General features: G+C 51.9%; 1 protein-coding gene across 2 annotated transcripts; it reads right to left on the bottom strand.

The window, feature by feature from the left end:
- Positions 1-27,667, bottom strand: PIK3R5 (phosphoinositide-3-kinase, regulatory subunit 5). Of its 2 annotated transcripts, none has more exons than XM_010579438.1 (19): positions 27,585-27,667; positions 25,850-25,959; positions 17,353-17,453; positions 15,820-15,888; positions 14,910-15,048; positions 12,288-12,357; positions 10,697-10,871; positions 10,014-10,167; positions 9,454-9,537; positions 7,507-8,260; positions 7,255-7,408; positions 6,945-7,070; positions 6,557-6,682; positions 5,647-5,740; positions 4,321-4,397; positions 3,696-3,789; positions 2,132-2,214; positions 1,801-1,910; positions 1-742 (listed from the first exon to the last, which is right to left on the bottom strand). In XM_010579438.1, the coding sequence occupies exons 2-19, from the start codon at positions 25,944-25,946 to the stop codon at positions 601-603; spliced, it is 2,649 nt and encodes an 882-aa protein (XP_010577740.1). In that variant the 5' UTR covers positions 25,947-25,959; positions 27,585-27,667; the 3' UTR covers positions 1-600. The 2 variants fall into 2 exon arrangements, with proteins under 2 accessions (XP_010577740.1, XP_010577741.1); XM_010579439.1 differs by having other exon boundaries at positions 684-742; positions 3,692-3,789.

Raw genomic sequence — 27,667 nt, 5'->3', positions numbered from 1 at the left:
TGAACTATTTCTCTGCAAGACACCCAAGGTTCATAATTTAAAGGAAACCTTGAGAAAGCCTGTCCCCAAAGAACTGTCCTGAGCATCCTCGACCTGTCACAGGTGAAATGCCATCAGGACATCAGTTGGGTGATCTGCAACTCCACATGCATTGAAGGCCACCTACCACCACTCAGCCAAGGACATCCATTTTCCAAAATGTCCCCCCATGATCTTCCCCCAGATCACAGTGGCCTTGCAGTCACTGTCAAATACAGCCACAGCACCATTTGCTGGCAGGAAAATATCACTGTCTTTGCCTTGCCCTCCCAATGCCGGTGTTGGCAGTCCGCTGAACCAGGTGGACATCTCAAGAAAACCACTTTCCTCCCATTGCTGAGGAACCCTGAGAGATACCAGAACACAACACCAATGTTCCCATCTCCCAAGGATGGGCTAAGCCCAGACCAGGAGCAGCTCAGCCACACTAACGCTTTGGCTGCAGGATGTCTTGGACAAGAACAGCTGGGTCTCCAGCCCAAAGGACAACAGTCAGCTTCCTTTTTCTGAGCCTATATTGGTGTTGGATGGGAGTCTGGTCTGAGAGGACACAGGGTTCTTCTATGGCAGTGCTCCACTGAAGGTGGCAATGGGTAAACACAGGAGAGAATGAAACTCGGAGGGGTCCTGAAGAGGCAAAGAGGACCTTCTCAGTGCAGAGAGATCACTGTCCCTGGGTTTGTAGCACACAGAGATCTCACACCTGCAAGGGAACAAAAAGAAACCAAGATATAAGTAAGGTGTGTGGCTGAGAATCACAGTCCTCAGGTGCAGCAGAAATATCTGCAAACAGGAATCAGTGCAATCTTTAACAGGACTGGAGTATGAGTGCTGAGAGTTCAGGTCTTTAAGCTGGCTCAGATTGAGACCTAGAGCAGAAGCATTCATAAAAAGTAATTTCTGAAACTCATTAGGGAAAATGAGAACTTTTGCATCCCCCAAGTTTTGGGGAGAGGGAAGTAGTTCCTTTTCCATTTCATGCATTGAACTCTCCCACTGGCCCCCTGAGTTGCACAACAAACAAGTAAAACACTTCTCTTTGGGGTTATTTAAGAAATAAGATCCAAAATCTTTTTCCATTGGAGGCAGCATAACCTTGCAAAGTTCTGCTCTCTCTGAGGGAGAAATTAAAATGCTTGCACATTTTTAAGATTCGTGGATCAACTGGTTTGATCTCTTTGTGCTCATGGAATTATGTTGCCTACAGTGAGTTTTCAAATTCCATCACCTGGGGAGCCAACTTGATGCCCTAGGGACATAACTGCTGGATGAACAGTCAAAGGAACAATTCTTGCTCTACCCCAGTCCCTCCCATGAAGATCACGGGTTCCTTCTGCAACGGGTATGCCAAAAGTGGTGGAGAACCCAAATGAAGTTTAGAAGTTGAAGGCTCTGCTCATATGCCCAGTGCTTTTCAAACACCTCATTTAAGCTGCATAGCTTTCCTCTGCCTTATGACTGGTCTTGCTGAAAGAGCTGTCTTTACAGAGTTCAACAGTTGACTGGGAGCCACCCTTTAGACTGTGGCAGTTATGAAGGTAAACTACTGCTGGGATCTGAGCAGAACCATCCATCCCACCCGAGCTCAGCTGCACTACAGAGCCTGGAGCTATATCACCCAGCTTGGGCATCTGGCATAGATCCACCATGGTGCTCAGGACCTCGTCCCCCAGTGGTTTCATGGACGAGTCCTTACGCACAGGATGCACCATCCCAGGAGTGCTGACTGCAGCAGGCGGCTGGCCACGTTGCAGTTCCTACCTGGTTACACTCTGCAGGATCTTCTGCTCATCCTGGTCCAGACACACGGCGAAGGAGGACTGGAGACCGATAATCTGCACCTTGTCTACTTTTATCTGGGACACACTGATCTGCTGATAGAAAAAGAGTTCAAATGAGGGAGCTGCCACGATCAGTGCATTATCCCTGTGCAGGGAAGGAGAGCAGGGGAGATGGACACCCCTAAAGCAGGTCTGGTGGCCAACAGCAAACAGATCCCCCAAGGAGCTACTGTCTCCTGCCCTGCTTCCCTCCCAGCTGAGTCAGGCTGACATCCTGTTATCAAGTGTAAAAGCACCATGATTTGAGTTACCTGATTGAAACTTTTTTTGGATTTGGAGTTCTGCCTTTTGACCACCTCTGTCATGGTCAAGTTGAGACACTCTGTCTTTGAGGCTGTAACAAAAGAAAACTGTTATCACTTGGGGCTTCTGGGCCACTGGTGGGAACCCAAGTGGTCCCTCCACCCCTCAAAGCATCCCAGAGACAGTGGTTGTCAGCAGGACCTCACTGTCAAGGAAAATACAATATTCCTTCCCCAGTGCTAACCTACATGAAAAGAAAGCAATCAGAGAGGCAGAGGTAAATTTCAGAGTAATTTCCAACTGCTTTCCAAACAAAGCAGCAAAATGTAACTATCCTAGGACCTAGACAGGAGAAAACCCATTGGCCCATTGTCGCGAGGAAATTCTAGCTCTCCCAGCGTGGCCCTTCCTGCAGTCCACCTGGAGATGCTTTTTCGTGTCTGGAATTACAGTGACATCCTGTGGTCAAACTGCTGAATGTGAAAAACAGCAGAGACAATCAAGGGGACTGGGTTTCCATTGGAAGGAAGAGATTCATGAAGGAGAAGCTTCTCCCCAATGGGGAACTGAGGACACCCCCTGAAGCAAACCCACAGCATTGGCAGCACAAGCAAAGCTCCTGAACTAGCACAGAAACACCCAACTCAAAATGTATAGAGGAGGTGAGAAATTAATTCCTGCTGGTTTTTTTCCAGAGTTGTCTGAAAGGCTTCATGGATGGGGTAGCAACAGGAGGGATAGAGGTTTAGGTCAAGCTCTGGGAGGCATGTAGGAGCTGTCTCCTATTTGGCAGATCACCCGTTTGCCTGGACTACTCTGCTCACAAACCACATACCTACCAGACACAAAGCACACAAGGAGAGGAACTTAAAAAAAAAAACCCTCAGTTTACTCAGACCTGGGTGTCTGATGGCCAAAACAGCAGTTCTTAAGCAAGAATGAACAGGTATTGCTTCTAAATATACACACAGACTAAAAACCTTGCTGCTTTTAAATCCTTTGCAAAACCTTTGCTGCTTTGAGCCTTATTAATACCCCATCGGAAACTTGATTAGGAAAAAAAAAAACTTATGAAGCAAAATCACGTGGCAGCCAGCTATCTCTGAGTTGCAGGAAAGAAAACAGGCTGAAGCATCAGCTCAGCGAGAGCCTGCTGAAAGCTGCTGCAGACAGCAGGACAAGCAGCCTCTCCCTTGGGTCCTACTTCATTTGACAACAGTTTTACCTGTCTCTCCTTCTCCTTACTGAAGGACCGTTGCTCTGGAAAGCACCACTCTCCAGTGACCATCCTGCTGTTTGGACTGTCCCAGCCCTCTCCCGAATGGACATCCCATTTCTCTGGCTGGAAGCTTTCAGACAATGGGAAATCAAATGGCCTTCATCCCTGATGTGGTGCTAAGGACAGCCAAGGACTACAGTATACCTCAGGGAACACCAGGCACCTTCCATGTATTTTCTCCTGCATTCACACATCCCTGCTTTGCTCCAGCGAGAAGATCCACAGTATCCTCTTGCTCCACCAGTCCCTCCCATTGTTCCTTATGCAAAGCCACAAAGACCACCTCTACCCACCTAGTTCTTCATACTTCTTGCAGGCTTTGCTAAGGTTGACAGATGTGCAGACCTTCTCAACGTCATTCCAGTGACTTCTTCCACTGATGGCTGTCTGCAGAGACCAACCAAAGCCCGTGAGATGCCACGCTCCAGGCTGATGTTACCCTGCCTCCCACCCCTAACCATGTGGCTGAACTAGCTCAGATCTGGAATTACCTGGAGCTGCACAACATTTGAGTAGGCATTCAAATTGATTTAACCTTGGATTTACAAAAATTGCCCAGGCTTAACACTAAATAACTGCAAAGGGACCACCAAAATAGGAGGACTGCTGTGAGCAGCAGCAGATTGCTCCTTGGAAGCAAAGTCCACCAGTGTAAAGTGGCACCCAGTACATGTTCAGTCTATGGAAACTGACTGCACGTTCCCTATTTTACTGGGCTGAACAGGAGTGGAATGCCACCCCCAATTAGCCAGTAAGTAGACAATTAGCCTGAGTTTGGCTCGTCTGGGCTTGAATTCAGGGTCCTCCAGCACGACTGTCAGCATTTGCCTCCCTCAGCCCCCGGCAGAGAGAGATGTTTGCCCAGCACTGAAGTGGTTTTCTGCCCCATTTGTCTTTGTGCCAGTCCTGTGCACTCACCTTGCTGTAGGCGATCTGTAGTGTTAGTGGGATTGCTTCTCTGTCTCCATCTATGCCCAGTCTTTTGCTGCCTGGACCTGCACGAAACAAGGAGCAAATGTCACACAGTGGCCTTTTATGCCCATTCTTCAGCTGGCTACTGATACAGCAGCACACTCAGTACCTACAGAAAGGGAGAAAAAAATGGTTTGCTGAACACAGCTGTGGAGCAAAAAGGCAAAAAGAAAAGATGGCTTAAAAGCTGCCAGAAAGCAATTAATCCAGTGCACAAATTTCAACACAAAGCACAACAAGCAGCTCTGCAAAACTGAAAGCAGTGCTGGCTAAGCCGGTGCAGAGGGGTCAGTGCTCCAGGGAAAACACAAAGCAATAAAAGGCTGCATTGCTAACCCAGCTCCTGTTTTTCCGGGCATATTTCTGCCCACATTAAATTAGCCTTGAAATACTGTGCCTGACACTTAGTAACTTTTTTTTTTCCCCTGGATAATTTTTTGCAGATGTTAAGTGGTGTGCTGCCAGACAACCCAAGGAAAAAAAAAAAAAAAATCAAAGTCAGAAGGATTGGTGGTTTCACGAGTTATTGGGAAGAGGTCTTGGCCAAGCCTGTATTTTGGGGGAGCAGGGTGGTGACATTTCACATGGAAGATATTTTATGAGCTCTGTTTAGAAAGACAAGGCGAGATCACAGAAAAGCAGTTGGTTAAAAAAAATTAAGTGATGAGTTTAAATGCAGTATTATTGGTTGGCCATGAGATGTCTCTGCGAGCTGCACTGCACCAAACAGCATGTTGTCACTGCTACCCAGGAGGGAGCTGGAGACCATGCTGCAGGCGGATGCTTCTGCCATTGCCTCTTCTCTCTGATAATTTTATAAATTCCTAGCATAAAAGCTCATGGATCTCCCTTGCAGAAAGGCTCCAAGCACATGGACAAACCTTGCTTTGCCCAGTAAACTAAGGAAATGGAAAGAGGGATTTTATAAATGATGCTCCTGGACAAAACATAAACAACAGAAAGCAGCAAAAAGAAAAGATGAAGAGCTGCATTTGGCCAGGTGCTGATGAAAAGAGGGAAATGGACTTGAAGCTGTTTTATTGCAAATACGTTTTAGAGTTAACAGCAATAAAAACAACACGGCATTGCCACGGCTTCTTTGCTGAAGAGGAATGCAAGAATTATGATGCTTTACTTCCAAATTTGTGAAAAGATGTCTGGAGCTTTGCTCATTATGCAGCCTGGGGTCAGACACCTCTTTCCATTTATCTCCCAGCCCAGTGGTTTGCAGACCTCCACCCTGAGGCTGCAGGTGCAGAATCAGCTACAGACCTGATGCCTTGATGGCTCTTGTGGCCGCTGAGTGGCCCAGCTCGAGGGAATGGATGAAGACTTCAGTCATCTTTTCTCCCCCGATGAAGGTGAGCTGCCATGGGGAGAAGAGTGAAGACATGGTGGTGAGGAGACCCAGCCCGTGCCAGGCAATGTTCACCCCTCTTACTCCTTTCTACAGGAAACAGGTCAGTTTGGGAAAATCCTTTCATGTTTTCAAAATACACCTTTCAACAACTGCCTTGGGTGACACTTCCCTTTAGCTGTATTTCAGACTGTTTTAACAGACCACCACCAAGTAAAACAACCCAAAAACCTAATTTTTACTTAAAGAAAACTCCCTAATCCACTGGAAAGAAAACCCACGATGAGCCTAACAGCAGGATCTGGGCATCGCTTTAGGTGACACAAATCCCATGATCAGCAGCAACTCTGCTTGCCACATCCCCATTGCAGCCGGTCCTGTGCCACAGCACCAAAGCAGTTGTTGCAGCCACGCATTCAACCTTCCCCACCACGTCGGCTCCGTGCACACTGCAGGGTGTGGAAAATAGGCTTCATGGAGGGGCTTGGTTTGGAAAGCAGAGCCTAGAGGGACTTCCAGCAATGTAACCTGTCAGCACTGACAGGAGTCGCTTTGTGTCATGGGGAAAGGTGTTTGGATGGAAAATTGCTTGTGTGACTTAAGGGTCGTCTGGGCAGGACCAGCACGCTCTCAATCCCAGAGCCAGGAGCATCAGCCAAAGCACCGTGGGCACCCGGAGAATAAGAGGAGACCGAGCTCCACCGTACCAGCACGTGGTGGCTGTGCCACACTCCACCGCTTCACAGGCAGGTCCCAAGTTGGTGGCACAGGCAGAAGAACCCCTCTCTCCCCCTCGCCAAGATGGGGCTGAGCCCCTTTGCCTACCTCTGTTTGGTAGAGCTGCAGCAGGACGGGGCGCGTGGCGAAGCGGCAATAGTAGAGGATCATGTCTGCCAGGATGGGCAGCTGCTCCTGGGAGTCCTCCTGGGGCTCAGCCTCTGGCTTGGCAGACTGTGGTGAGAGAGTAAGTCGCAAGCCTGATGGGGTATGTGGTAACCACAGCCCAAGGGCAAGAACTGGCCGTCCCACCCCATTGAGGACAGAAACCTTCCTCCTGGCCACCAGGAATGCCCCCATCTCCATCCCATGTCCCTGTAGCACAGTTTCCTGTACAGGATCGTGGTGGTCCAGTGCTAAGCAGAAGCTCTCCGCTCTGCTCCCCTGTACCTCAGGGAAGGGGGATGCCAAGCCCTATCAGCTGGCATGCACGTACCTGACACAGGACATTCATGGGCAGGTTCATCAGCCCAAGAACGTTCCGCTCGTACCATGGGTCCAACATGCCGATGTAGTGGGAGACGTCGTTGGTGCTGCTCTCCATCCCAGACAAGGTGGGATCCTGAAACCAAACACACTGGGGTCACTCCAGGAGTCCCCCCAGGCTCCTCAACCCACATTTGGGGCTGGTGGAAGGGACACCAATGCTCCCCTCAGCCTGCCCCGCTGGCCTCCTCACACACCACTCTCGGGGCCAAGCAGAGCACCGGTGGCACCACAAGCCCCGCGGCGAGCAGGACACCTACCGTCTGTGCCGAGGCCCGGAGCTGTGGGTCCCCCAGGGACGGGGAGGGATGCATCAGTGGGGTTGATGGAGCCAAGCAGCTCCTCTTCACGGGGACGTAGAAGAACTGCAGCTTGAAGTACCTTGTCAGTGAAGGGCAGGTGCTCTCCTTGAGCCTAGGAGAAGGTGGGAGAGGGCTGGGTGAGCAAAGCTCTCCGGAGTGTCCCAGCAGGCTGGGTACCTGCTGCCAGATCCCCCGCACCACCCAGCTCACCTGAGGTTGCTGTAGGCTCGGGCCACTTTCCCCGAGATGCGGTCGGAGCCGAAGACCACAACGCGCAGCGTGGACACCTTGGCGTCCTCGTCGTAGCTGAGGAAGGGCCGTCGGTGGAGGCTGAGGTGCCGCGGGGTGAGCGAGGCCGGCAGCCGCTGGCTCAGGACGTGCTGCGGCAGCGAGTGAGCGCGCCGGGAGCGTGCCGGGACGCGGTGCTTGGCCTGGGGGGTGCACAGGCTCTCAGCCCGGCGCAGGGGCAGCGAGAGCGAGCCCATGTCTGGGCAGTCCTTCAGGTCCCTCCTCAAGACCAGCTGGCTTTTGCTCTTGAACAGTTTGTAGATCTTGTTGGTCAGCGTGTGTCTGTATTTGTGGTGGGTCTTCTCTACCTTCAGCTCCGACCTCCCCACCATGTCCAGGGAGCTCTCGTCGCTGTCCTCCGCATACCCGCTGTCCATGCAGTCCTTCAGACTGGAGACGAATGACTTCAGGGACTTTCTGGAGACCACCGTCAGCTCCGAGATGGAGTCCTTGGAGGTGGTGAAGAGGGACATTCGTGAGGGCTTAGATCCCTCCTCTGACAGCGCCGAGTACACAGAATCTTTGGAAATGGCACAGATGGGGGAAAGCAGTGAGTCCCGCTCGGGGAAACAGCCATCAGTTTCCACCTCCTCCTCTTCCTCTTCATCCTCCTCGTTCTCGGAGGCCATGGGCTCAACAACGCTGCACTCTTTGCTGAGGACATCATTGAGGATATCTGAAAGTTGACCAGAGGGAGATCAAGTCTGATACGGGCTCCAGCACAACCACTGGAAATGCGATGACCCCAGACAACAACACAACTACAGCGTGGCCAATGCTGTCTTTGATCCTGCATGGTTTCAAACAAGGAGCTGAAAACCTCCTACTGAACATTTTTAGATTTCCATAAGGCACTCAGATGCAATGCAAAACAAAACGTGTTTCTCTCCTTGAGGTCACATTCTGTTTGGGTTCTCGAAAGACAAACACCAGTTGGGGTTTTGCTTTCTTCCTACACATATTTCACAACGTGCTCACGTCTGATTCGGGTTTAACCAGAGGGCAGGAGGAAAGCAAGGTATTTGGCTAATCGAACCCCAAATCACCCCACTGCGGGTGGCCTCCTGGCAAGGCTGGACTCACTGCAAAGCCCAAACCAGAGCTCTGGTCCAGCTTGCTGGGGCCAGCAGGCAAAAAACACTAAACCTACACAGGAACAGAAAAGGTCTTCCAGGAATGGAGAAGCTGGAGAGACCAGCTCAGCAGAAGGAGAAGCCGCTGCTTCCCCTGCAAAACTGCTGCGGCCGGGCTGAGAGCACGGCAAAGGCACCTGCTTCGTGGCGATCCCTGCTGTGGGTGGGGGAAGAGCTGTAACAGCCAAGGGATCTCAACCCCACAGAGCCCTGACATCTCAGTGTGGTCAGGCTTTTTTAGCAACAATTATTTCCAGGGCACGAGCAAGGTTTACTCCTTGCAGACGAGCTTTCTACCAAACAAGGTCTCCCTTCCTACCAATATCGCCACAGACTCGGGTGCAATGCACCTCTTCCAGCTTTATGCAAGGCACAACTTTGCCCAGGAGATAAAGCCCTGAATGATTTGTCTCTGGCAACATGTGTTTTGGGGCCACCAGTGCCTTGTGCCTACTGCTCGGATGAGGTCTCTACTTGTGATCACAGCAGGCATCATGCCCAAGCTGACATGTACATCCTTTCCCATCTAGGGGACGCTGGCATCCACTGCGTTATCTCTCCCTCCAACACCAACCATTTGTTATCAGCTATTCCAGGCTCTGGCCACAGTTTGTGTCATATACCCGGCTGAACGTGGGAGCCCCAGCCAAGCTGAAATGCTGCTCAACAACCTCTGTGATGGGGGAGCAGAGGGCTACAGTCTCACTAGGAGGGATAGGGGATCCTCTCTGCTTACCAAAGTTATCCTGATCCCAGCTGTAAGTGTAGCAGCGAGCGGTGGGGATGGGGATGGTGTGGAGCTTGCGGGGCTGAGCCTCACCTGGGAAGAGAGGAGGGAGAGGAGTTAGTTTGCAGGGACCCCCAATACCGCTCCTGACAGCGCTCCTGGCCGGTGGGAGATGCCATCCACCCCACACACGTTTTGGGCAGCCCAGGTCATGCAGAACACCAATGCTGCTGTCGTTATCCCCATGAAGTTGCATGCAATTGGGACGAGGGGACATTTCACACCTCTAAGAGCCATCAGACACCACTGTTACCATTGGTTTCTGATTAAAGTTTTCATGTCACCCACAAAGGCTGGAGAATTTTTTTGTTTTGTCCTGTTTTAATGAAGGATGACGAACCATTTCTGGTTCATCATGTGGTTATGAAACAGGACCTGGGTTGGTGGTTTTTTTGCTGTAGTTGTTGTTGTGCTAGGTTGCAACTTTGCGAAACTGCTCCTCACCACTGCAGGGGCTGAGCTGGCAGAAAACCCTGGAGGAAAAAGAGGAGTATGGGGGGATTTCTCACCGGCGATGACAGGAAAGGATGCGGCCCCAGCGATGTCCCGCAGCACGGACTGCAGCTGCTCCCGGGCCAGGACAGGGTCACTGCTGGTGGCTGCAATCTCCTGTGCGTCGGCAGCACTGGCATAGATCTCCGAGAGCTCTTCCAGCGTCTTGGACTAGGGGGAGCAGAGCCAAGGCGAGAGATCGAGGGGGTCCCTCCACAGAGGCAACACACAGGTCTTTGGGCAGGATCACTAACTACCACTGAGTAACTCACTTCCTCCTACCCCTTTCATGTCCCCCAAAACTTTTGCAAAGAAAAAAAATGTGTTTGAAAACACCTAATGCGTTTTCTTCACAATTTTTTGCCCCTCTGCCCCCCAAACAGCAAAGCAAAGTGTTTCTCTGGTCAAATGAACGCTTTTGCTGCATTTCAAATCTGGGGGCACTTCCTCTCTCCACTTAGAGATGGGGAAAAGAGTAAAAGGCGAGTGACCCCCCACGTACTTCACAAAACACAAGTGTAGACCTCAGGTCTAACCTAAGAAGAGAAGGAAGAGACACTTTTTCCTACAAGAAGTTACCAAAACGTTTTTTCTTCTGTCGATCAAGTATTATTTTGGTCAGGAAATCCATCAGCCAACTGCATGAAACTGGTCCCAATGGCATCGCAGCATTACCCAAGTCAAAGCTCTCTGAGCCTACCTTCAGGAGGCGGTGTAGGCTGTCCAGGTCACAGCGGGTGCCAAAGTTGGCCTGGTAGAGGTGTTCCAGGAGCACGACGAGTGTGGCACGCTGCGGGTGCTCACTAGCGCTCAGCTTCTCAGCGATGGAGAGGAACTCGCTCTGCACCTCAGAGCGGTTGAGCAGCAGCACCGTTCTAGGGACAAGGGGACAGCGGTTAGACCGGGACAGCCAGGCTTGGATGCTGGTGGCACATGAAAGTCTTGGACAAATTCACATTAGACAGCAGCATCCTCTTGGGTTAGCCGGAGGGTCTTGGGGCTGTGCAGGGGTGCCAGGCCCATGCTGCAGTGCCAGCTATGGGCAGGCAGCGGGTAACAGATGAGCATCCTCCACCCTGCTCCTCGGCACCATCCCTCCTACCACATCTGCAATATCACCAGCCCAATAATTGTTCAATCAACCCCAGACACGGCTTTGGCCCAACAGCCAGTTGTCCTAACCGGACATCCAGCACACGCAATGAAGCAGAGGGTAGAAAATGCCCCTGAGGCATCTTCCCCCTGCAAGATGCAGATCAGAGCATCACTTCTGGGCTTTAATGAGAAGAGCCACATCCTTCAGCTGCATTTTTGCTGTGGACCACAACATGAATATCCACAGGCTTTGAATTCCCAAACCTGCAGCCCATCGAGCATGTGCTTCTGTTCATGGATGAGAGCAATCCAGCTCAGTGAGCAAAAATGGCTCTGAATTAAGGATGTGCTGTGGTGTGCTTGGTTCTAGAAAGCTCAGGCAATGGGCACAAGCTTTCACTAAGTGCAAGGTTCAGCTTGTGTACGGCTTTGTGCCAGGTTTTCAGGGCTTTTTATGCAAATACAGCCATTCTGCTGTAAGTCATCTGTGGTTGCACTTCCACCTGTATAAGCATGTAGAGCAGCAGAGCTGTACCGGGAAAGCAACACAGCAGCACCAGTGCAGCTGGGTGGGATACAGGTGCAGATCCAGAGCTGCACGGCATGAGTGGACAAGCCAAAACAGCAGGACACCCCTCCTGCACAGAGTGGAGGCGGCTATGCACGAAGGACTGTCCCTGCAGCTGGGGCTGGCACGGCAGCCAGGAAGGGCACACGCTACCCAGGCTCATTTTCCTATTTACAAATGAGGAGGAAATGGCAGGAGGAAAGGTTCGGCCCTCAAATAAGGTGACTGTGCTCAGAGCTGGAAGGCTTTCATTAATCGTTGTACTGGGACAGACTCGCTTCTGACCCCCCTGGGGTGGTGGCTCCCAAACACGCAGATCGAAGTGTCTGCTGGCTGTTCTCCAACATGTGCCAAGATCAGCAACTCCCTGTGGAGGAGACTTTGCCTTCCCCAGCTGTCTTCACCCAGATCTGAAGCCCTGCAGTAAGCAGGGCTGTGGGAAAACCGACACGGGGAGCCCACACACCCTGACCCGCAGCTGTGGAAATGCCACAGCCACTTTCCTTGCCTCTTCCCACAGCTCAGCCCAGCTATCCATCTTTCCTCCCCGGCACACCGTTACATCTTAAGCAGCGTGAGACTGGGGATGCTACAGAGTGGCACCAGCAGCGCCCATGGCCACACTTACACTGTGGAGCTCTGGTAGTTCTTCACAGGCAGCCCCTGCTCTGTCCTCACCAGCCTCTGGAAAGAGATCCCTGGGGGAGAGAGCAGAGGACATGAGACATGGCACCACTGCAGACCGCTCTGCCTCAGGAGCACATCGAATTTGTATCCTAACACGGTGCTGACCTGGCTGAGCTGCTGCCCAGAGCAGACATGGCAACACCAAAAGTCCTTATGGGGACAAGGCATGGCCACCATGTAAGGGCAGCAGCCCAGGAGCAAGGGAGCCATGGGATGTAAAGGGTGAAAGCCCAGAGCGACGGGAAAGCAACCAAAGGACAGGACAGGAGAGCTGCTACATCCCCAGTCCCTTCTTCCTCACTGCTGATGTAGAATGTGAATTGCATGGATGATATTTAGCAGCTTCTGCTACTTGCTTTAGCACCCCAGGCCCTGGATCTCACTTATGGACAGCAGGTCACCACCACCTTCTCTCCCGCAGGGATGGAGCCCAGACTGGCCCCAGCAGAAGACAGGCTGGCATGGGCAGCCCAAGTCCCTGGATGCCTCCCTGGGACTGTCCCCAGGACGCCTTAGGGAACCCCACCCAGGTGACATTGGATGGACCTGGACTGGGTGGCAACAGTGAAGCCCGTGTACACCCCAAACAGCAGGACTGGGGTACATCTTGGGAAAGATTTTATGGTGTCCACAAGATCCAGCACCCTTATTACTGCAGGCAGCCACATCCGAACCCCAGCTGCTGCTCAGCAGCCTGGGAGCAGCACCCAAGGCGGGGGGGTTGCCCAGCACCCACAGGCACCTCGTGTTGATCCACACAGGCCCCCTGCTTACGGCAGTGTTCACCCCTCTTGCAGAGGCATCAGCCCCTGTTTGCAGATAAAAGCTATTGCATTCTTAGCAAATATCGTCAGCAGCTTGTTTTCAGTTAATATTTACCCTCATCTCAATAAAAACCTTTTGCTTCAGCCTCGCAGCAGGTCACAGAGGCCATGCAACAAGCGTATAAGGGCTTGGCCAGCTTACCAGCAGAGGACACATTTTCATTGTTCCTGGCTCCAGCTGCGGGGACAGGCTGGGGCGAGGGGCAGCACCAGGCTGCCCAGCCCAGCAGGCCAACACCTCCCACATGGCATCTTCTGGCAGGGGTGGGGGAATCTCATATGCTTGTAGGAGGGGAAAAACTTTTGGACCAAAGTCCCCAGCTCACACAGCCTCAGGCACCAGTGACAGTGGTGATGGCACAAGAGCAGGATGTAGCAAACCACCCCCAGCACTTGGGCTTTCCCAGGGGTCTGTAAAACACAGCCTCAACTGCTGTCACAGTAATAAGTGACCAGGAAGGAGCTGAGAAAGTCCACAGCTGCAGCAGCAAGGGACGAGCATCCTCACGTCTGCACTGGTCCTGCAGCTCTGAGCTGGAGGCTGGACACAGCACAACAGCCCAGCCAGACCTTGCCTGGTGGCCATGGCCATTTATGCTGGTGGATCCTTGAGCTGGGGGTAAATCAGCTAGTCCAGTGCCAACACTGCAGAGGGTTTGGGGGCTTTTTTCTTTAATCTTTTTATTCCTTTGAAAGCATCTTTCATCCCACCTGCACCTAACAAGGTCCCATCTCCGCAGGATGTTGCTGCCATGACAGAGACCCTATGTTTCACATCCCCGTCAGGGCTCTCCAAAGCAGCTGCCTGGTTTGAGGACATGGGGAAGCACCCCCAGCCTCAGCCACAGCCCATGTACACATCCAAGGCCTCCCAAGTCCTGCTCAGAGCCAGTCTTGCTGCCATGGCCCTGCGCAGGATTAAACAAGGGCTGAAATCTGCTCTGTGTGATAACAGCTCTCCATAAGCCACCAAAAGACGGAGAGATTAGGAGAAAGGGCCTTTTGTAAATAATTGGAAGACCTGCTCCATTGGGAACAACAGGACATCTATGAGGAGTCCTTAATTAAAAGGAGCACTGCTGCTGCCGATAGATGTGCCCAAAGCCGTATCACAAGGTAGTGTCTCAGCTGTAAAGAAAGAGCCAGGGAGTCCCTCAGCCCTATGGAAATCTCCACGCAAGGGCAGGCTCGAAGGCTCCAGCCACCTTGATGTCGATGAATGGACCCACTGTTATCACCCCAGTTACACCACTGAGCATCTCAAACCGAGCATCTCAAACAAAGCCCAGGGCTGGGCAGGAGCAGCCAGCACGTGCTTTGCCATGGAAAAGACCCACCAGACTGAAAGGCAGCCAGGAAATAGTTACACATTTTGCTAATTCACCCTGGTCCAGAGCTGAGAATCTCTAGGAAGCTCCCACCACCTTGCACACAAGGCAGCCACCAAAAACACAACCCTGCCCTGCTCCTCCAGAGGAATCTGGTCTCACCCTGTGCTGGACCACCAGGGAAAATCATCCAGAGGATGGAGGGCATAGGTCCTCACCTCCTAGAAAAGCTGGGATGCACAAGGTAAGCGTGGACATCACGCTCAAGAGATTCATGAAGCAAGTGGGGTATGAGAAAGCAACACCAGGACAGTCTCAGGAACAAACACGGGGCACTCATGGCAGTGAGCGTTTTTGGAGAAGCAGGGCCAGCAGCATGTGAAAACCTCACGGCAGGGCAGGAGTGCTTACCGGGGGCCTTGAGCTCATTGCTGATGAAGGTGAGCAGCTCGCGGAAGATGTCGCAGTAGGGCACGGGCCAGGTCAGGAAGCTGTGGTATATGCTGGCGGCTTTCAGGAGCAGGTCAGAGCCTGGTGGGAAGTGAGGAGCCTGTGGGGGACGGGGAAACACGGTTAGAAAGGCAGCAAGGACACAGGCCTCGAGCGCTGTGTAAAAACTTGAGGGTTTAGGCTGGAAGTGGGAGAAGGAGAAGTGGGATCGGAGCAGAGGTTCACCCTGTGACACCCCGTCCTCTCCCAAGGAAGGGTCAAAGGATCCCCACTGGGCACAGCTTTGAGAAAGCTTCATCCGCTCTGCACCCTCCCAACCTCCTGGCTGCAGCTCACGTGCCAAAGCCTATATATAAATTTCTTTTTAACAACCACAGATCCATACAGATGAATCGCATTACAGCCTGTGCTTTTGCAAGATCTGGCAGCAATGATTTCCTTGGGATAATGATGCATTGTGCTAATAATAATAATCAAAAAAAGTATTTCCTGTGAAGGCTCCACTCCTCCTTTTCATTAGCGTTGCCCATATATTTTGCACAAGTATAAAGGGTAATGAAAAAAATTTGCCTTCTCTGCACAGAGATATTGTCCGTCTCCCTTTCTGATTAGCCCGTCTTTAAATAAAAAGCTTAAAAACAGTGCAGCTCATTTTTTTCATCTCACAGCTTGTGCAACGGTTGCTTGGTCTTGATCCCTGTAGATTCGTAAAGGATCTTTTTTTGAGATGAATTGATCAAAGCAGACCATGATGGTTCAGACGAAAGCCACCCCGATTTCGGTGACTGTTCTGTGTAGCTTCACGGGGCCCCAGACCCCATGCCTCCCCAGGGGCTGGGATCAAGCTACATGCAGCAGCCTCAAGACTTACATACAGGACCGCATAGTAGAACAGCAGAGCCAGGGGCATTACGAGATCGTAGTCGCACTTCTCCTGCACCTGTAGGAAACAGCCCGAGGGCAGAAGGATAAACTGGGTTGCTCACCATGAATGTTACCTGAAAGCATCCTTGGAGGTGCCGGGAGGCTCCCCGGCAGTGCAGCCGAGCGCCCAACCTGCACCGTCACACCACCGGCCCCAGCAGATTCCCTTGTCTCCATGGGAAAATAACCCCTAAAGGCCCAGTAACCCACATGGATAGGACAGGCAGATCTGCACAGGCTGCCACTCTGCCTTTATGCTCGAGAAGCCAGATTTGGCCAAGCTCCCAGCCCTCCAATGCTCCTGATCCTTGCAGAGTTGCATGAAATTCTATGAAAGTGGCTCAAAGCAGGCAGTTTGGAGAGTCAAGCAGGCAGCGCATCCCCTGCAAGAGGCTAGCAAAGCTTGGCCGCACGGTGCAAACCACATATTTTTGGCCCAGCCTTTGCCAGTGAATAGCCAGCAGAATTATTTCATCAATGGACACAGTGATGACTCAAGGATACACTTGCAGACACTGTCTCCCCGTGCTCATGAGCACAGCACGAAGTGCAATAAACCCTAATGTAATAAAACACTATCTGCAACTAGATCAATTCCAGCCATTAAAAAAAAATATAAATAGATCAAACCAAATTGTGCTATCTTAACTAGTATCAGCTCCGCAGCCTGGCAGCTAGACAGCCTTTCTTTCCCAAAAAATGAAAGGCAGCATTTACCCCATCACATGAATCCCAGTGCTGAGGATTTAGGAAACACATCACTGTTTCCTGCCACATCAAGCGATTCCTCTGAGGTCTTCCGAGCCGCAGCCTGGGGTGACCCTGCTTGACTGACGATGCCTTGAGCTTCTCCGGCACATGACGAGACCGTGGCAGGCCAATACGATCGGCCCCACTGCCGTTTCGCCTCCCTGTTCTGCTTGACCTGACTGTCGCCTGCCGGGCTGCTACATGGCACAAACCCTGCCTGTGGTCCCCAGCGTCCCAGCTCCACTCCTGGCTCTGCAGGAAGCCCGGCAGAGCCGCAGCAAAGTTTCCATCAAAAACAACAGGAAACCTTCAATTTGCTCTGATTTGGACTAGCAGCTCCCAGTTTACGCCAGGGGAAGGTCTGGGGAAATCTGGCTCCATCCGCGCAGCCCTGTGACCCACACTGCCCCTGCACGGTGCCAAGCAGCACTTTGGGAAATCAAAACCCTTCCCTGTGGATCTGCAGTGGTACCCAAAGACCAGATATTGGAGCTGGTTTTTCCCTTGTAGGTCCCACATGCTGAAAGCCAGCAGGACACACAGGGTTGCTCCCACCAGAGCTTCAGACCTGCCAACCCAACATCACCCCACCTCAAGCTCCAGTGCTCCAGCAATACCTTACCACAACTCAAAATCACCTACCAAGCTCTGCAAAACTCCATTTTGGTCAAGCCCCAGAGCTGACACCGCCTCAAAGCCCACAGCCCTTCTCGGAAGCCTCCCGACTCACCTCTTTGGCCTTGCTGAGGATCTTCTCCACGAGGATGAGGTAGTTGCCGGCGTCTCGGCTCACCAGCTCCTGCAGGCTCCAGCAGTTCAGGCACAGCCCGGCTGCAGGGGAGACAGAGCCACTGTCACTCACAGCCCCATTCAAGAATGTTGCAGGAGGGACCAACAACTGGAAGGGGTCAGGGCAAAGGTATTTGCCACCTGCATCAGATCACAGTGGAGGAAAAAACCTCATGCCCTCGTTCTGGACAGATGTAATCTCACCAAATGGTGCCTATCTCAGCGGCATCGCTTCGTACCTGAGCACCTTCGTGCTCTCGCTCACGCAGCCCAACGCACTCGGCTAGGTTGGATGCCTCTTCCCCAGGGAGGCTGGGTAGCTAACATGACTGCGCTGCCACGTGCGTGCTGCAGAGGCCGGAGGCATGTGCCTGGCAGGGGTGGACACTCACCTTCATTCTGCCTGAGCACAGAAAACCCACCAGTGTGGCCCCTTGCCCTGCCTCCCCCAAGCTCAAATGCCCCAGATGCACTATCCCAACTATAAACTCACTCAAACCCTGCAAAATTCAGCTCCCCATCAGGCACACATCCAACCCCCTCCAGCTGCATCGCACATGAGAAAAGATGCTGCATCCCCCTGAACAGCTTCCCCACACCCTGGAGATGCACCATCACATCAGCATCATTGTTAAGGGTGCCCAGCATTTATTCCATCTCTTAGCACCTTCAAACTATCATTAAATGTATTAAAACCCCACCAGAAGATAGCCAGATTGAGAGAGGAGAATTGCCATGCAAAGGGATGGAGGGTCCTTCACCCCAGTTGATTGAACCCCTCCTGGCCTCCGTCTCCAGACATCTGCCTCTCGCTGCTGGGACCCAACCGGTGACAATGGCCCAAGGTGTTTCCCGAGGCCATCGCTCTTCTTAGCGGTCAGGGCCACCTCCCAGATGGTCTTAGAGGAAATGATCTGCGCAAAGGCTGCCGGGTGCCTCCATTCATCCCGGCCCTGCATCCCAGGGGAGGAGGCGGTGCTCGCCGGCTCCGGCAGACCAGGATCTGCAGACCAAGGAGGGAGCAGCACCTCCTCCTCCTCCCCCCCCAGGGACCTGGGCACCACACACAGCCCCGTAGAAAAAAGTTAAGGGGAAATTTCGAGCAAACAGCCTAACAAATATCTGAGAAGGGTCCATGTTTGCATCTCCCCCATCCCACATTGCCATGGATTTTTTCACCAAGAGTGGATGCAGTGCAGACACCACATAGCTCGGCTACAGCCCATAGCATGGTTCAGGGGGTGCTGGCACCGGGGCTCTTCCAGTCTCAGTCCAAAAGCAAAACCAAGAGAAACAGAGCATCTCTTACTGCAGGGAAGTAGGGCTAATGATCAGAGAGGAAAAATAAATATAAAACCAGCTGCTTTTCACTCACACGGTCTATTAAGCAGCACAGAAACATAAACATCAACCCACGTGTGTTGGCTGTCGCGTTGGAGCTAACAAGGAAGAAACGATACCGTGAGCTGGCAAGGGGACAGTGGTATTCATCACAAATCTACAGGCCATGCTGTCTGTCCCTCAAACCTTATTCTCAGCTGCAGAGGCTAAAAATTCATCAAACATACAGACATGCTATAAAAATACCTTTACACACCTTCTAGGTGTTAAAACAAGATGAATTTGAACCAGGGGAGAGGTCTGCCGTGGCACAGCTGGGAGAAGGTCAATGCCAAGACAAGCAAAACTAGCGCTAAGGTTGCAAAACCAGCCTTCACTTGTCCCCCCGCCATAGACAGGCATTTGCTCACCAGGACACACACTATTTTTCTGTGGCTTTATGCCCAGCTTGTAGCTGAATAAACAGGGCAGGAGCCTTCCCCCATGGGAAAGCTCTCCTGCTGCCACACAACTTTTTACTTTCAATGAATCAACATTTTCCAGCGGAGAAGGATCCTGCTGGAAAGTTTCCAAGAAGCTCAGAGGCACTCGCTGTTAATTACAGTTGCGATTTTTAATTTGCCTCTGGTACTCTGGCACCTTGCTGGGTTTGCTGACACCCAGAGCGCAACCGTAGATTGTGGCATCTTGTCAGCGAGGGCATAGCCACAGCAACCCACTAAGTCAGTGATGCTCCAGTTTTCCTTCGAGCCACTTTCACAAGCCAGCACGATGGCACAAAGCCATGGCTCTGCCTAGGATGACTCCGGCAGATTCCTCAACTAAATCAATATTGTCACAGAGCATGGCATCCTCCAGGGAAATCCCCAGCACCTGTGAGATAGTCAAGAAAGCAACCGGCCCAGCAGAAGCGGTCAACGCTGGCGGGAGCTTTGCTGACCTCGGCAAGAAGCACCTGGGCTCACACGGTGCCTCGAAGCAACCCGTCCTGCTTCGGCCGGGAGGATTAGTTCACCCGTGAGAGCCCAGCCCCGCTGCGGCTGCCCAGGGCGAAGCCTGGCCACGCAGAGCAGGATCCACGAGAGCAGCGGAGCCGAGCCTCGTGGGGGTGCATCGCCAGACGAGGAGAATGCCGCTTCCTGCGTGAGCGTAACCACAAATACAAATAGCCCAGCAAGACGCAGGCTCTTTCCTTCCTCTCACTTCTAGTGAGGGAGGAGGAAATTGCGGCAGCAGCGGCTCGCTGCGTTATTCTGCGCTGAATGGGGCAGAGGGAGAGGCGCTGGGCTGCTTCCCTGCGGAGGAGCTGCGGCAAACCAGCTGGGAATGGGGACGGGCAGGTAGCAGGGACAAGGGCAGGGCTCCAGGGAAGCATCGTACAACTATAATCAGACCTGAGGTCTTCTGACCCATTTTGGGGTCTTCTACGGGAACTGCGAGCCGAAGCACAAGCATGCAGCCAGGTATATTTGAATAACATTGCTATAAGCAGAATTTCTGCTTAACTCATGGTCATGGCAAGGCACTGGGATTACCCTGGGATTAAGCTAAACAGTGCTGGGAAGCAGCAGGCTGCCAGGGTCTGAGCTCCTAAATTTGGCAAAGCAGCATTAACCAAAGACACACCAAAACAGCTGCATCCTGGCTAAAAATAGTCTCAAGAACAAAATGCAGCTCGGAAATCATAGACACAATAAACAAAGACCATGCGGCAAAGCAAAGTGTCTGGCACGGCCAGGCATCAGTCAGGACAGGGGATCCAGCCATGGGTGGGAATTCCCTTCCCTCCGCACACTGTCCAGGTCATGAGCATCCACTTTCCAACCACTGGGAGCAGAGTTAGTCCCTGCAGCCATATCCCCTGCATCCAGACTAAAAAAGGTTATTTGGGCATGGACGGTGATGCTACTAATGTGCACAGGTCAGCAACAAAAGCCCCAGATGATATTAAAAGCAGAAAGGAGCCACCTGCCTGCAAGTGTGCATCCCTCTGCAGATGTCCTGCGTCCGCCTGGGACACAGCTGGGTGCTGCGGTAGCACCAGGGGACTTTTATGAACTGCAGAGCAGCACTTGGTTTATTCCCAGGCCAGGGAGAGGCTGCAGCCAGGTGAGAAGCCAACTCCAGAAAGTTTTATTTGCAGCCACTCCTCTGTCTCAATGCACGCGAGCAGATGCTCCGCTGCTGCTTTGCTGTGATGGTGAATCGTGCCACCTCTCCAGGTCAGGCCACAAATCACAGGGACAACTCAGGAGCAGTGTTTTACACCAGGTCAGAGCAGCACAGAGCATGAAGTCCAAACTGGGTTCATTCCACTGTGCCAGGCATGCTCAAAACCAGCAGCGCCAGACCACGCCAGGCACCCTCCCTGTCCTGGGGTGGAGAAGGGTAGGATGCGCACAAGGGCATGCAGGAAGATTGAACCAGGCTTTCTTCTGGACTTTGCACTTGCTCTTTTAATTGCCAAAAACCTATTTCTCACTATGGGATGCAAGGGAGGCCCCAAATCTGCATGGAGCATGCAGCTCCGGGATGCCTTGGGATGTCCCCAAGGCGAGTGGAGGGATGCGCCCTGCCATCACTGCAAGCAGGAGCTGTGCTCCCTGTTACCCCCACTCTATAGAGTTGTGCAAGCACTGGCAAGTCTTGTGTTGGTGGGGAAACGCTTCACCTCACTCACCTAAGCCCATAGCAAGACAGAGTTTGCAGAGCTCAGGCACATGCCTCTTGGCTGCGGCAAGTGAGAAGTAAAACCACGCACACAAACCGCTCAACTCCTTTAAGGAGAGCGGTCCATGCGGGAGCTGCTGGGTGATCTCCGGCTCTGGAGGTGTTGAGATCAGCTTTTAAAGATGCACCTTGGGCAGGCAGCACAAACCAGAACTTCACCTTCCAGCCCCTAAATCCTATGAATTTGTCACAAGAGGCACCAGAGGCCTCCCAGCAGGGGAGTGGGAAGCCCCACAGCTAAAAAACCTGCTTACATCCACCCTGCCCTCATGCTCATCCATCAGGTTTTGCTCCACTAAAACAGCGACCCAGCACTATTTATTTTTTCTTTATACATGGAGAATAAGTCAGATTTATCTGCCAGCAACATGGGCAGCCCAGAGAATATCATGGCCCTGGCTCTGGGATGCTGGGGCTGCTACACACGGACCTGCAGCAAAAGCAGGATTAAGCTGTGCTTATCCCAGCATCCTACACAGCATGCTTAGACTGAGCCCAACGTGACACAGACCCAAAAGAAAAGTCTCCCTTTGGGAAAGCAAAAGCCACAGCAAAGCCTCCAAGCAGGGACCCAGCACCGGGCAGAAGCTGCAGCGAGACCCCCGCTCCGGGAGGGAGCTCAGGCGCAGCGCACACTCTCGCTTTGATCACTATCGATGTCGATGAGGATGCCTGCAGCGTGCCAGGAGCCGGGCAGCAGCGGCCCCGTGGGCGGCCTCGGAAGGATGAGGCTTCGCGATTTCTTTTCTGAGAAGTGCACCGAGATACCCTCCTCCCAGAGCAGCTCCTTCCTGACCTCAGTGGTTGATATTTCCCCTCCACCGCTTTTCATAGGGGCAACTGTCAAGTCGGAAAAAAAAAAAGAAATAAAACAGAAATACCACATGCCCAAGCTGCCTTCGCCCACGGTGCCCAGGATGGGCATCAGCTCCTCGTGCCATCAGAAGCGACGCAATTGGAGGGGTGAAAAGCAGACACCTCCATTTCCTCCCTCCCCCAGACTCACTCCCACCATTTCCACTACGTCCTCACCAGAATAAAGTGGTTTTCTCCAAGGGACTGCCCAGAGGAAGGGCCGACTCGCAGCAGTTTGTAAGTAGGTGGGTTGGAAGTGCCCAAAGCACAGGAGACAGCAAAAGCCCCGCAGTCACAGCATCCCGTTGGGATGCATCCCACACTGAACAGCAGTCCAACCCGCAGCTTCCACATCCTGCTTAGAGCCCCCTGAGCAGGGCACAGCGGCACCTCCCAGGGCTGGAGCCACCCCAAGTGCTTCCACCCAGCCTGGGCAGTGATTTCAGCAAGAACACCCACCACAAGCCTGGAGAAATCAGTTCAAAGGTTAAAATTTGCAAGGTTTAGCAAGGTTTAGTGCACCTTAATTCTGCACTTAATGCTGGAAGCATTTCAGACACTGAATTTCACTACTTGGTGAGTAAGTTGGAGAAGCCCCACACTAGACTTCTGTTCATTCCCCATGCGGGTACTTAGATGACTACAATTGAGCAGGATCTTAAGCTTCTCTAGATCTGAGCAGACAGAACTCCCTGGGCACCACATGAGACTTATCATCGAACACTCCTCTCCTTCTCCAGCTCACCAGTGACTTTCATCCATCCTCCCTTACCAGCATCCTTCATCCTCTCCAACTTGTGTGCAGCCCCGTGGCAGAGACACAACAGCTCCTTCCCATCCCTGGGACCTCTCAGGCACTGGGCTGCCCTACAGCCTCTCCAGCAGCTCCCCATCCACCACGATCCTCCAGCCCCTCTCACACCTCTGACACCGCAGTACAGCATCCCCAACACCGCCAGCAGACAGACCCAAGCCCAGCACTCTCCTTCACCAAAGGCTCCCTGTTTCACTGCTCACCAGCAAGAAACAACATATTTTTCTTCCTTTAGCACACTCTGATTTGACTATCATCTCTCTCGAGCAACACAGAGGAAAGCAAACTCTCTGAAGAGGGTCTCCGTGAGGAAAAGAAGGTTGCCTTTCCTAGCACTCTTCTAACAGGGTTTTTTGTGAGTCAGAGACAATTTTTACTTGGTTCCTCCAATAAATGCTACAGTTCAGGAAACAGTTTCTGTTTAGAACCCAGAGCTGACCACAGGCTCATCCAGGGTATAAATCTGTAATGGCCAAAGCACTCACACTTCTCCTCTTTGCTGACTTCACAGACCTCAGCTATGCAGTCACTTATGCAAGGTGGAAGCAACGCATTGGAAGCGATTACTCACCCACTCTGGAGCAATCTCCTGCAAAATTATCATGTAAAAATAAAGCAGTAAATAATTTAAAAGTGAACAAAACTCTAGCAAGATCTCAGCCCAAAAAGCTGCAACATGGTGTGGATTATTTTTGTGTATGGAAATGGTAAAAAGGAGGGGAAAGCAAATAAATTGGGAAATAGAAGTGATATAAGAAGTTAAAAACGAGAAAGGAGAAGGCTATGGTACAGTTAACAACAAGATGGAGGGATTCATTGACTATATGAGGCACAGAGCCCTGCCATAAGTAACAGCCTGGATCTGACACAGGAGAGCAGTAATTAATCCGTTGCTTATAACACAGGGAAGGCAGAAGAATGTGAAAACATTTCTGCTCTGTTTTTGAAAAGAAATAGGATACACTGTTAAGGGGTGTAGGTACATCTGCGCATTATGCTCTGTTTTCCCTAAATCGTCTATGTTACTGCAATAACGAAATACTTCCTACTCCAACTGCAAGGGGGTAGGATGTGAAACAGCAGCTTTTCAAAGCAAACATGTTAAAAGTCAGCAGGGCTGGACAGCCCACACGGAAGAGCACTAAAGGCGTTGGCCAAGAAGTGCTGCCCTGGGGGCTGTCCAGGAGCAGTACCCTGGGGCTGGGGCACAGCAAAGCTATTAATGTCACATCCACCAACGACTGCAGAAACCAGGTTCGCCAGTCACACTGAAGATTTTTGCAACAGCACAAGTGCTTTTGATGAAAGGGAACTTTCTGATGTGTAAAACGCCTGAGATTCTCCCAGGAATGCCAGGTCATTCTGCCAAACCCCACAAAACCCACATGAAGAAGACTGAAAGCCAGCAGGCAAAGAGATGGGGGAAATTCATTAGATATGAGGAATCACTGGGCAGCACAGCTGCTTCCAACAGAGCCCACCACCAGCCGACCCCTGCCCCATATAGTCTGGTCTTTGCTAATGAGCCGGAAAAATTATGAAGTCGTTTTTTAAAGACTACCCTAACACAAACACCAGCGCTGAGGGGCTGGGATTAGAGAAGGGCAGTTTGTGAGTGACACAGGAATTGATTAATTATAATTACAGGAAGAGGTGAGTTATGCAGTGCACAATGAATTGCTTGGCGAGATGAACTCCTTTGGACACACACTGTGTAACAGTACCAAATGCAAGGTCGCATTTCCAGGAACCAGGAATGCAGGTCACACTTCAGGGCCTGTTTCCCAGAACGTGGGGAGACCAAAAGGACCCAGGAGTCCTGGTCATAACTGCATGAACCAAGACCCAGGGTGATGCTACAGCATGGGAAGCTGGCATCACTCCGGTGGGTGTGTGGAAACAGGCACAGCGAAAGGGATTACTCCAGTATTTGGCAGCAGGTCGGATACCATTTGCATCTCTTTGTTGACTTATAGGTAAACAGAAAAGCAGAGGGGTTGAAAGAACTGCACAGACAAAAGGAAATCTGAATTTGACAGCCCCCCAAATTAATTTAATTTCTTTCATCCACAAGAGGATTTGGGAGTGATATAATCGCAGCCTACAAGTGTGAGTATGAGGAAGAGAGATCAAAATGACATTCAAAAATGACTTCTGCTCGTTGCTGCTTTACCCTCACCACCGCCATCCCAAATGCCTTCGCAGCTCTCTGAGCATGGCTCACATCTTTATGGCCACCATGGTATCTGATCTAGATTTAAATAAAGTCGATAACAATATCTCCACACTTGCTTCTGACAATGTAACAGAGATTACGCCCACAGGTTTTGAGGACTACATGCATCAAAGCAAGGCAAGGCTGGCTGATTACACAAAGGAGTCTTTCCTCATGGCAAACGAAGACTTCTCTCTCTCCATCTCATGCACAGACAACTGGCAAGATGCACGACTTCTCTGCTGAGTCTTTACATATGTAAGACCTAACATGACTTGTTGCGGTAGGAAGATGTACCAAGACGCTGAACAAGAGGCTCAGGAAGACTGACTAGGTTAGATTCCCACCTCTAACTTTGAACGTTGGAAGGGAGAAAAGGCCTCTGAGCTTCCAGTAGCACCAGCAGCTCTCGCTTACCTAGGTGCCCAGGTAGGCCAGCAGATCATACAGACAGAACAAGCTTGTGGTTAACAGGTCACCTACCAGCCCATCTGCTGGAGACAGCATCTCTGCTAAGCCCATGTAGACATCTTTCCAGTGCATGGTAGATCCTGTCTTCTGTGCACGTGGTGTGCTGCATTTTAATTCATCTCCTAAAGAGAAAGAAGGAAGAAAGTTATCATACCAGGCCCTCAGTTAAGTGCAAGGAAGAGAGCACCGCAACGCTTCTACTGCAGTGCAGACAAGATGCTCCTGGCGAAGCATCACCCTGTTAGTGCCTCCTGTCACCCTTGCCAACCCTAAAGCCAACGATGCACCCCACTCTGCTGTCATCTTCCTCTCTGCTCCCCCAATCCCTCTCAACATTGGCAAAGGAAAGGAGGTGCACAGGTCCACAACCTGATCACAAGAGGCTGTGGGGCCAAGGCATCCTTCCCCTGACCTGCTGCAGGCATATCTGCCTTCTCACAACTTCCGTCTGCGGGGCAGATCAAGTCACGCTCACGTGTTTGTGGCAAGGAGGTAATCTTGGGTTAGCCTCCATCGAAGATAACACTGCAAGAGATTACAGCTGCAGCACCTTGCAATGGACTCAGATGGGAATCATAGAACAGCCGAGGCTGGGAGGGATCTCAAAAGATCATCCGGTCCAACCTGGGAAAAGTGACAGCAGAGCCCAAGCTCCTGCTCCTTGCGTTAGGCATGGATTGTCCTTGACAGCTCGTGTCCACTGGCAATGGTCACAAACCCACTCCCAAGTGCCAACCTTGTACCAGCCAGGAAAGCCTCCAGCACTGTCACCTTGCTGCCACACAGCCAACATGAAGAAAAGGTCCACGTGCCCCTGTGGCAATGCAGGAAAATACAGAGGGGACCTCAGTCCCAACATCCGAGGACATTGTGAAACTGCGGATTGCATGCCTGGCTGCAACCTTTTCACAACATGGCTATGTACATCTCACCTCTCCTCCACGGCTCATGGTGCAAACCTAAACCTTGGGCTGGCAGAGACTGTGTTGGGGGGAGGAAGATTTTGTCCCACCCTATTCATATGCATCTGTCTGGGACACCATGAAAATACAAGCAACTTGCCCAGAAGGTTTAATTCCCAAATGTGCCCCCACTGTGAGCAATCAAACAGGTTTCCAGGCAGAGATCCCCTCCTCCCCTGCAGCGCCAGCCCTGGCATCCAGAGGGACCCTGGGGCAGGTGTCTCTCCTCTCCCAAACCACAGGGATGGGTCCATCCCACAGGCTCTTTGCCTGTTGGTCAGAGGCAACACAAATCCACAAAAATAACGCAGGAAGAAGAAATAAAGCCTGCCAGTGCTACAAATACCACCTGCCAAGGAGGTCTTTGCTTTCATCCCAGACAGCACATTCCTGTGCCTATGCCACACACTCACGTAGTTCCCAAAGCTAACCCAAAACGTTCGCTTCTCCGCTTATTTGGTCAACGCTTGATGTTCAGTATTCAGCGGTGGCTGTGCCCATCACAGCTCCCCACCTCCACCCTGGCAGGAGCAGAAGCTGCTGTGATCTTGGCAGAGGCTCCACCCGGTCCCTCTGCTTGGTGCACTCAGCATGGCCACCTCCACTCACACTTAATTCCCCCAAAAGGGCTCAGTAAAATCGAGCCCAGCTGCTGGGGCTCCCCCAAGAGCCAAGGGAGCAGCAAGGCCAGCTCCAGCCCTGCCGCTCAGTCCTCCCTACGCTGGAGAGAAGCCATCAATGACTCCAAACGGGTCAAAGCAAACACACAACGAGGAACCACTGACCTGCCAAATGCAAGCTCTCTCTTTACCCCAAAGAGGCTCATGGGCTCCTGCCTCTCGTGTCCCGCTGCCACAGCCTATTATTA

This window comes from Haliaeetus leucocephalus, unplaced genomic scaffold, assembly GCF_000737465.1.
Source record: "Haliaeetus leucocephalus isolate CR32 unplaced genomic scaffold, Haliaeetus_leucocephalus-4.0 Scaffold657, whole genome shotgun sequence".
Lineage (NCBI taxonomy): Eukaryota > Metazoa > Chordata > Aves > Accipitriformes > Accipitridae > Haliaeetus > Haliaeetus leucocephalus.
This window is presented reverse-complemented; position numbering and strand designations above follow the sequence as displayed.

What these genes read in the sequence shown, in the direction of transcription:
- PIK3R5 (XM_010579438.1), bottom strand. Translation starts at nt 25,946, where the DNA reads ATGCAGCACACCACGTGCACAGAAGACAGGATCTACCATGCACTGGAA. An exon ending in TCTACTATGCGGTCCTGTAT is followed by an intron (nt 15,049 to 15,819) that starts GTAAGTCTTGAG and finishes CGTCCCCCACAG; the next exon opens with GCTCCTCACTTCCCACCAGG. An exon ending in CTGGGATCAGGATAACTTTG is followed by an intron (nt 8,261 to 9,453) that starts GTAAGCAGAGAG and finishes GTCAACTTTCAG; the next exon opens with ATATCCTCAATGATGTCCTC.